Source organism: Myotis davidii, unplaced genomic scaffold (genome assembly GCF_000327345.1).
Source record: "Myotis davidii unplaced genomic scaffold, ASM32734v1 scaffold448, whole genome shotgun sequence".
In the NCBI taxonomy this organism is placed as follows: domain Eukaryota; kingdom Metazoa; phylum Chordata; class Mammalia; order Chiroptera; family Vespertilionidae; genus Myotis; species Myotis davidii.
This window is the reverse complement of record NW_006383009.1, coordinates 807,259-816,675: the sequence shown is the minus strand read 5'-3', so window position 1 is coordinate 816,675 and position 9,417 is coordinate 807,259. Positions and strand designations below refer to the sequence as shown.

Below are 9,417 nucleotides of genomic sequence, written 5' to 3'. Positions count from 1 at the left end.
AAATGCCTTGTTTGCCCTGAAGGGTGTCCCAGATCAGGGTGGGGGTCCCGCTTGGGTGCCTGGCCAGTCTGGATGAGGGGCTGAGGGCCGTTTTCAGGCTGACTGACGACTGAAACTCCCTACATCTCCTTTTTTTCTTTTTTTTTAATTCTGGGATTTATTTACCTTCTATAATTGAAACTTTGTTGCTGTCACTGGTGCCCTCAGCTCTGAGGCCATGGCTGGCTGAAAGCAGGTATCTGGGGTTTGTTTACCTTCTATAATTGAAACATTGTTGCTTTCGGAGCTTAGAGCAGGCCACGGCAGGCGGGGAACCTTGGCTTCCTCCATCACTTGGCTTCCTCCTGCTCGCTTCAGCTGCGTGGCTGCCAGCCGCCATCTTGGTTGGCAGTTAATTTGCATATCGCCCTGATTAGCCAATGGGAAGCATAGCGAAGGTACGGTTAATTACCCTTTTGTCTTTTATTAGATTAGATTCTGTTCAGCCCCAGAGAAAAATGTGTCTTTCAAATTCTGGGCCCCCTAACATGGAGGAAACTCTATTTATACTTTTTCTAGTCCTTTGTCTCCCAAATTTGGAATGAGACTTCCAGGCCTTCTGAGAAAGAAGGCCTGCATGCTGGGAAGGGGCCATGAGACCATATGCCTTGAGATATATGCCTAGTGTCAGCACTGACAACTTTGTCTGGGGCATAGTTTATGGCCTCTCTGGAATGGGAGTTGTCTTATTTTCCTTATTTTTTAAGCAAGCAAGCATTTACAGAAGCCATACTGTCAGGGTTAAAATTTCAAACAGCAGTTTTTATATAAGATAGATGCTTCAGGACAGTCTCTCCCAGGGAGACTCCTGGTCCTGATGACTGTGCTTGGGGAGTCTAAGAGACAAGATGTGAGAAGTCTGCTGCTCAGAGCAGGGCTCTGTGTGGAGGGGCACGAGGCGGGCAGCTGGGGGGTGTCACTCTCCTCAGCTTTGGCAGAATAAGTATACTCTGCCTCTCACGGCCTTTGGTCCTGAGCTGTTGACACGATCACCCGGTTACACTGGGTTGCTAAGCAGCTCTCTGGACACACAGATGACCCCCAGGGCAGGTGTAGAGAGCAGGGCTCTCAGGCAGAACAGTGTCTCCATCTTTGGGAGGAGCCCTAGGGGCTCGGGGAATGACCGCCAGAGTGATGTTTATCTTTCCACTGGGCAACAGAGCACCAATGGGTCTGGGAGACCAGTGCACTCTGCCTGGCAACCTGTCCTTGCACAACACGAGGGCCCGTTCCCGACGTGAAAATGCAGCACAAGCGTTCCCTGGATGTGTGGCTGGGGGACTTGAGGGGTGCCTCCTAAGCCAGAAGCACATGAATGTGGTTTGAGGAGGTGGAAACCCACACACATCACCTATGAGATTCCCCGTTGTGAGGAGTGGTCAGGGGCAGGGTTGGCTGGGCCTCTGGGGCTACAGGTAAGATGTAGGGCACAGGGGCCTTGAGACCAAGGATATCAGTTCTCTCCAAAAGGCACGCTTCTCCTCCCACAAAGCAGCCTCTCTGAGCCACCTGGGTCTCATACAGTCCTACAGGCCAATAAGAGTGTACTTCTGTGGCAGACACACTCTTCGAAGGGCCTTGCATATAGCAATAGACTATATATTGAAAGCATTTACATTTCACACCAACGCTGTCAGGTAGGTATTATGACTATCCCCATTTTACAGATAAGGAGACGACTACAAATAGGCTAAGTGACATGGTTGCGGTCACCCAGCTGGTAAGTGACCGCGTCAGGATTGGACAAAGTCAGGCTTATTTTCTGTGTTGCAGAAGCTTAGGCTTCAGGAAACCAGCCCACTTGCTTGAAACCCCACACCCAGGGCAGAGGGTGGCAGGGATGACAGGCATTTGGCCAGAGGAAGTGGGGAGGGCGGGACCGCTCAGCTTGTTTTCGGTCATGTTGATTGGAATTCACCTGACAGAGGGGTAAACTCCCGTGACCCCAAGACTGTGATCTCCAGGAAGGAGCACTCGGGCCATGAGTCAGCCCAGGTGGTGGAGCCTAGTCACACTCACCCAGCCCCGGGTGTCATCACCATGAGCTCCTGACCCCAGCACCAGCAGACCGTCGGGGTGCCCACTCACTCCTCAGAGGGAAGGGGCAGGGAGGAACAGGGTCTGAAAGCTGACGCCGGCCCCTGCGAGCAGCAGGGACAGACAACATGCTATGTTCTTGATAAAACAGCTGCTGCTGACTGTTGCCACTGGACACCTGAAAGCTGGCAATGGGGTGGGAACCTTTTATTTGAAGCAAGTGAATTATAGCATTGCCCCAATCCCCCCCAGCCCCGGCATCCTGCCCGTGCCTGCTCCACCACCTCCTGCCTCTTACCCGCTATCCCCAGCACACTACCTCGCAGCTCTATCCCCAGCGCACAGCAGGGGGCAGCAGAAGCTTGGTTCCCAGGTGCCACTCCACAGGGCAGGCCCTCAAACCTCTACCGCCCAGTTTGCCCTGAAAGGCAGTGCCCCTGGGGTGTGCATCTGTGGCCTGGAGGGGTGCCAGAGCCCCCAAGATGCTCTCCAGCCCGGCTCTACTCCTGGAACCTGCCCAGATGACTCGAGTACTTGCAGGGTCCCTGGCCTGGCCAGCTCTGGGTCCTGGACAAAGGATCCAGCACAGCTCAGGGTCCACATCGCAAAGGAGGGCTGAGCCTGGGGGCAGGGTGGGTGTCTGAGGCGGGGCAGCTACAGGAAGGAAAAGCAGGAAGGCTTTGTCTGGGTAGTCTGCCCGCCATGGTGACAGGGTCAGAGAAGAACGCTCCAGTGAGAAAAGGGCCAGCACTGGGAGGGAAGACGTCTGGGTTTGCTAGGGTTGTTGTTGTTATTGCTTTGGGCAAAGGGGCTTTGCCACCATTCCCATCCTTATCAGCCAATGGGTGGGCACACCAGGGGTGAGCAGAGGAAGACGGTGGTAATGGAGGACAGGCAGGTAATGGAGGCGGGCCGGGCTCCTTTTGGCGGGGCCGGGTCTGCATGTGTGCACAGGGAAACGGGTGTGGACAGGTATGTGTGCGTGTGGCTGAGGGCGTTGTGTGGTGCAATGTGGGGCATGAGCAGGTTGAACAGACCCCTGGAGCACCAACAGGAGAGACCAGAGGGTCAGAAGGATCAGCCCAAGACCCTCCCTCCCAGCACCCCTCCCTCTCCCCAGGCCAGAGCTTGTGGAAGGCAGCAGATCCAGGGGGGGCCTGCAGATGGGGTGTGGGATCCACAGGCGCCCACAGATGGGAGGGTCCCAGTAACTGGCTTGCCAGGTGTATACACAAGTCCTCATGCTAATTACGATGAGGATCAGCTCCCGGGGCCAGTCCATGTGGTGCCCATGCTCACCAGGAGTGTGTGTGCATGAGGTTAGCTACATGTGCCTTCACACAGACAGGCACCCACGCTGCTCACACAGAGGCCCCCCCTCAGCCTCCAATCCAGAGGCCTCGGCACCCCGCTAGGCACTAAGATCCACCACTACGTGTCGGTACACAAGCGTCTGTCCCTTGAAGCTGGGGGCCAGGAGCAGCTGGGCGTCCCCAGCAAGCATGTAGCAGAAGGCTCGAGGGGCTTGCACAGCCAGCTCCTGGAACCGTATGAACTTCTGCCGCCCCTCATCCCACTGGTAAATCTGGGTGAAGGAGAAGTCGCTGCCCAGCGCCAGGTAGCGGCGGCCACCCACAAGGAAGGGCTGCAGGGCCATGGAGCCGCGGGAGGGCAGGGCCTGCACCTCCGAGAAGCGGGTGCCCTCCCAGCGCAGGATCTTGGAGTCCCCGATGTAGCGGCTGAGGCACAGGTAGCTGTCCCGCCCCGCACGAAAGTGTTTCACAGCCTGGGCATCAGGCACCTGCGTCACCTCACCCTGGGCCACAAACTGCTTCTGGGTGCGACTCCACTGATAGATGACCGGCGCCTGGGAGCTACTGGACACGATCAGCCGGGGCTTGCCCTCGCCATCCACAAACTCCAGGTCGGTATCACGGTGCCAGGGGTGCAGGGCCTGGTGGGAGTAGAAGCCATTCTGGTGCCAGCGGTAGAGGCTGGTGGCACCCGCCTTGGAGCTGTCAGCCACGGCAAAGTACCAGTCACCATCGATGCGAAAGGCCTCCAGGTCGTTGGGCTTGCGCACACGCTGTGGGTCGATGTCCTGCAGCTTGGTGAAGCGCGTGGTGTTGGGGTCCCAGTGGTAAATGTAAGAACCACCAAACAGCTGGGCCACCACCACGTACAGCTGGCTGTCCACCACCATGGGTTTGCAGTGCACGGCCGAGGGGGCTGCCGGGACACAGGGAAGCAGCGTCAGGCAACACAGGTAGCTTCATGACCATGCCCAGCCTCAGAAAAGAGGGTCAGTCCCCACCGACCCTGGGCCACAGACACAGCCACGTCCCTCCACCACAGCAGTCCCCCTCCCCGCCCTGAAGTTACGCTAATCGCTTCACAGCTAACACAGTTAGTGTCAGCATCACCCTCCATCCACCCTTGAACCCCAGGTTCAAATATACTAACATGAGCACAAAATAGGTGTTCCTAGATATTCATTGACTGTTTAACCATAGTGTTAATTATTGAATTTATATTGTGTACAGTTACTGTGCGAAGTGTGAACCTATTACCCCAATTAGTCACTCTGAAATGCACCCTATTATTTTGCCATTTCACACAGAAAGAAACTGAGGCTCACTGTCTGACAAGTGGCCAGGCTGGGGAAGGAGGGGGAGTTTGAACTCATCCACAGCTCAAGAACATTCTCCCAAGAACTCCCACTTTTGAAAGGCTTTTACGTATGAGCACAGATGTGCTTGTGCTCAACCAGACTGATTTGACCCCTTCCCAGGCACCCAAAGCTTATGGGCTACACTCCCCACCTGTCCTGGTGTCTCAAGTCATCGCTTTCACGAACTCTCCCGCCCCCCATCGCTCCACCCCTCCCCAAGGGAAGTCCAAGCTCAGCCTCAGGCTCTGGCAGTTACTGAGTCCCTCCTGCAGCCTCCGTCTGCTCACCCAGCTCCTGGTAATTGCCCAGCTGCTGACCATCCACTCCTGAGCCACCGCAGCTCAGACTCTCCAAACACTCCCAAGCACCTCAAACTCCAGCTGGCCAACACTGAGTTCCACATATACCCTTAACCCTACTCCTCCCCATCCTTCTGTGTACTTAATGTCAATCTGTGGCTTCACCTAGTCACCCCAACCAGAAACCTGGGAGCCATCCCCAACACTTCCTTGTTCCTCATTCACCCATTGTTCCTGATCAATTCCCAAGTTCTGTCAACACTCCTTTCTGCTTTCTAGTACAATTTGTGTAAGGTTCGTGTTATTTCTTCCTTAAGTGTTTGCTAGGATTCACCAGGGAAACCATTTTGATCTTGTGTTGGGTGGAGGTGGTGGTGTTGTTTTTTTATAATGACTGCAAGTTGTGTCATAGATATAGGGCAATTTAAATTTTCTGTTTCCTCTTGTGTCAGTTCAGTCCTCTTTTCTAAATATAACTGAGACACTGCTGCTGCCTCAGTCCAGGCTCCAGCTGATCCCTCTACCGGTCTGCCCACATGTTTTGTCCCATGCCTAGCCACTCTCCACAAGGCTCACAGAGAGTTGTCTTAAAATATAGACTGGATTGGCTCACACACTTTCTCAAAGCTTGTCAATGACCTTGTCCTCATCTCTCTCAAGACTGCCACTGTCCACCTTGAACCTTATGCTGCAGTCATATAAGCTGCTTCTATCAGCCTGCACTCACACAATAAGCTGTTGCACACCTTGACTTTGCTCATGCTGTTCCCTCTACCAGAACATCCTTCCCACATTTTTTCTCCTACTTAAGTCTCCCTCCGCATTCTAGACTCAGCTTAAACTCAGTATCTCCTCCTTTTTAGTTCATTGGCACTACCCACTTACTTAAGTCAGAAACCTGGGCATCACCTCTGACTCCCCCCTCTCCCTTATCCTTCAAAACTCAGTGTAGGCATCCCCTCCACCAGGAAGCTTTCCTTGATTGCCCAGGGTAAGCCTCTCCTTTGTGTTCCCAATGCAACGTGTTCATATCATCCTCTTACACTGACATATTATATGGATATATCAGCCTCCCTCCAAAGACTAGAACATTCTTATGAGCCGAGGCCATGTCTCACGTATCACTCTCCCTATAGAAACTCAATGGAGAAGAACAATGGAGTCTCCCACCCTCACCTCCACTCTCCCTAGCTGGGGCCAGCACAGCCAGGCTGGGCACAGGTACCTGGGATTCTATCATAATCTCGAAGCTGCCGTTCAACATAGTCCCACTTGAGGACAGTGCAAGCGCTGGCACCTGGCTGGGCCAGAGCCACGTAGAGGTCACTGGAGTAAAAGAAGGGCTCAGCTGACACCGCTGGGAAGGACAGGGTCTGGTACAGCACGAAATCTGCAGGGATTGGGGTGGGGAAGAGTGAAAGTTTGTTGGATGATAAGGATTGCATAGTGAGCAAGGCAGCGGGGTGGGGGTTCAGGTGATGCCTGTGGAGCTCCCTTGGGGAGGCGCAGCCTGAGGCCAGAGGCAGGGGCACCTCCTACCTGTGGTGATGCAGTCGAACTCCCGCAGTGGCAAATCCTGCACTTTGTGCTCTTGGAAGCGGGGCGGGCTGGCGCAATAGATGGGGGCCACCGTGGTGTTGGTGTGTGCCAGCCACTCCACCAGCCACTTCACCTTGCAATCGCAGTTGAGCGAGTTGCCTCGCAGGTCCCTGATCATGAGGGTGATGGAGGGGACAAAGAGAGGACAGGCTCTCAGCTGCTCAGCCCACCCCCCAAAACCAAGCCCTCCAGCTTCTCAAGCCTTTATGATCTTCCCAATGCCAGTTCCCACACCACTCCCTCCCGGGACGTGCCCCTCTGTGGCACTGTCGAAAGAGCTAGGACTCAGGCCTTACAAGTCACTCAGGATGTCCAGGGGCCGGAAGATGTCTCTAGGCAGTGTCTGCAGGTTATTGTTGGCCAGTGAGCTGCAAGAGAGACCCGTGGGTCACCTGAAGATGGTGACTGAGGCCAAAGGCCATGAGAGAGAGAGATGGGTGTGTGTGTGTGGGGGGGGTGGGGGCAGGGTGGAGACTGTGGTCCGATGAATGAATGTATGTGTGGGATGTACTCACAGGTGTGTTAAAGACTTGAGTCCTCGGAAAGTAAACTTAGATAATGCCCAGATGTCGTTGTTCTCAATGAAGCTGGAGGAAATGAGAACAGTGTCAGCCATCACTCAGGATCCCCGGTTCCCACCCACTATCACCACCTATTTCCATACACCGTGCCTAGATCCCCACCCATGGCCCTCAGACAGGCTTTTATTCCTAATGTGGTGGCCTGAAGCCTGTGGTGACAAGGCATCCAGGCAGGACCATACAGGCAGGGGGATGGATGAAGTGACCTCTGCTCTGCGCGGTCCTGCCGTCAGAGGATTCAAGGGCTCTCAATGCCCCCAGCCTTCCTCATTCAACCTCGTCTCTGAGCCCACCCAAGCCCTTCCCGTCCTCCCTTCGACTCTCCATTTCCCCTTCCTTCCCACACACAGGTACTGCAGGTGCGACAGTCCTGTGAAGGCGTTGTCTCCGATCAGCGTAAACTTGTTGGAATTGAGTAACCTGGAGAGACAAAGGCAGAGTTAGAGCTTCCAAGGGTGTGCCTGCTGCCTCACCCCTGGGCTTCTTCAAGGCCTGGCTGCCCTGCCTCCCACCCTGGGACCCCAGCGGAGAACCCCAGAGCAGCCGGGGCAGCAAGACCAGGCAGGAGCTGTTCTGGTCCCAGAAACTCCCAGGGTCCCTGAAAGCTCTCAGGGTAAAAAACGGCCAGGGCAGATCTTTCCTGGCAAGCTGGGTCTACCCCATGGCATCTCTGCTCTGTGTCCCACTCCCACCCAGGCTCTGTCCAGTCCCTCTAGGGCCGATGGTGAGAAGGAGGTGGGGCATCTCTAGTGTACTCTCTCATGTGACCAGGACTTCAAATGTAAACAACCCTTTTAGAATTCCAGGCTCTATCGTCTTCCCTCAGTTCGGTTCCCAGCTTTCTTCAAACCCTAGGGGCACCTGTCTCTAAGATGACCCTTCTCCCCTGCAGTGTCCACCCTCTGGCACCCACCCAATTTATTGCACCCAGTTCCTTTGGGTCTCTAGAGGAGGCAAGTCCATTCCTAACTGGGCCCTAAATACCCACATCTTGGCTTTTGCATGCAATCCCTTTCCTCCTCCCCAATCACTGCTCCTCCCCCCTTCCTGACCCCAGGCAGCTCCACCTCTTGTGGCATATCCATCAGGGCAAACGTAGGGACGCCTGCATCTTAATTTCCAGAATCTGTCTGTTCCCTTCCACTGCCCCTCCCCAAGCCACCCCCACCTCCCACAAGGCCCTGTCCATACAGGAACTGCAGCAGCGGCAGGTGGGAAAATGCTCCATCCTGGATCTCCGAGAAGGCAGCGTTCACCAGCGTCCTGCAGGGGATACCTGCGTCAGTCCTCCACCTGAGACCGTCTTCCCCTTCTCACTGCCTGCCTTCTTCATTACCTCCCCGACTGCCCCCTGAGCACCAGCGGCCCAGGCTTAGCTCCCCTCAGCCAAAAGAAGCTTCCATTAGCCACACTTCCATGATCATCCAAACACCCACAGTGTGCTGGGTGCTCTTGAGCCATGGGGCCCTCGAATGGGAATAGGGATTAGCATCCTGCTCCCAAGGACCACGCAGCTGATCTGGTCCAGGAGGCCACTGCTGCAAGTGACAGTCTGACTGGCTGGGTGCAGAGTGGCTGGCGAGAGCAGTGACAGGCACCTGCCCCGTGCCAGGGTGCAGTGTGGGTGTATCTCACTCCCACCCCTCCCTGGCTGCTCCCCTCCCTCCCCCACTAGAAGCCTTTCTGCCCTTGATGTGACATCACAGGCAAGGGCCCACATGCTGGGGTAAGCAACCCCCCTCCCTCCAAGTCCAAAGGCCTGCACACAGTAGGTCTCATTGATGCTGCTGGTGGTGATGATTCATTCTTGGCCACGAAGCCCTGTTTTCCCCAGCCATGGCTGCTGAGCCTGCGTGACTGCAGAAGTCCCTGCCTGGCTACCCTGAGTCTCCGGTCCTGAGGTTCCCCTGGAGTCCTCCTGGTCCCCACAGTCCGCAGAGGGGGAACGGGGGTCTCCCTATCCACTCCCAGAGTGGTCCTTGCCCTCCTCCCCCTCTTGGCTCACCACCCCCGGGGCCAGGGCTGGGCACTCACAGAGAGATGACCTCGGCTGGCAGATTCCTGGGCACTGCCTTAGAGTCCACGCAGAAGGCCGTGTCCCTGGTGCAAGAGCAGCTGGGTGGACAGGGGGGCGTTTTGGGGGGTCTCTTGGCACTGACTTGCAGGATCAGGCAGAATCCAAGCGCGGACA

General features: G+C 55.6%; 1 protein-coding gene across 1 annotated transcript; it reads right to left on the bottom strand.

The window, feature by feature from the left end:
• Positions 1-3,071: 3,071 nt before the first annotated feature.
• Positions 3,072-9,415, bottom strand: LGI3 (leucine-rich repeat LGI family member 3; the record flags this gene model as incomplete). Its single annotated transcript, XM_006778383.2, has 8 exons — positions 3,072-4,305; positions 6,272-6,436; positions 6,586-6,755; positions 6,942-7,013; positions 7,161-7,232; positions 7,575-7,646; positions 8,418-8,489; positions 9,261-9,415. Coding segments are annotated over 8 exons (1,596 nt in total), but the record flags the coding sequence as incomplete, so codon positions are not given.
• Positions 9,416-9,417: the final 2 nt, after the last annotated feature.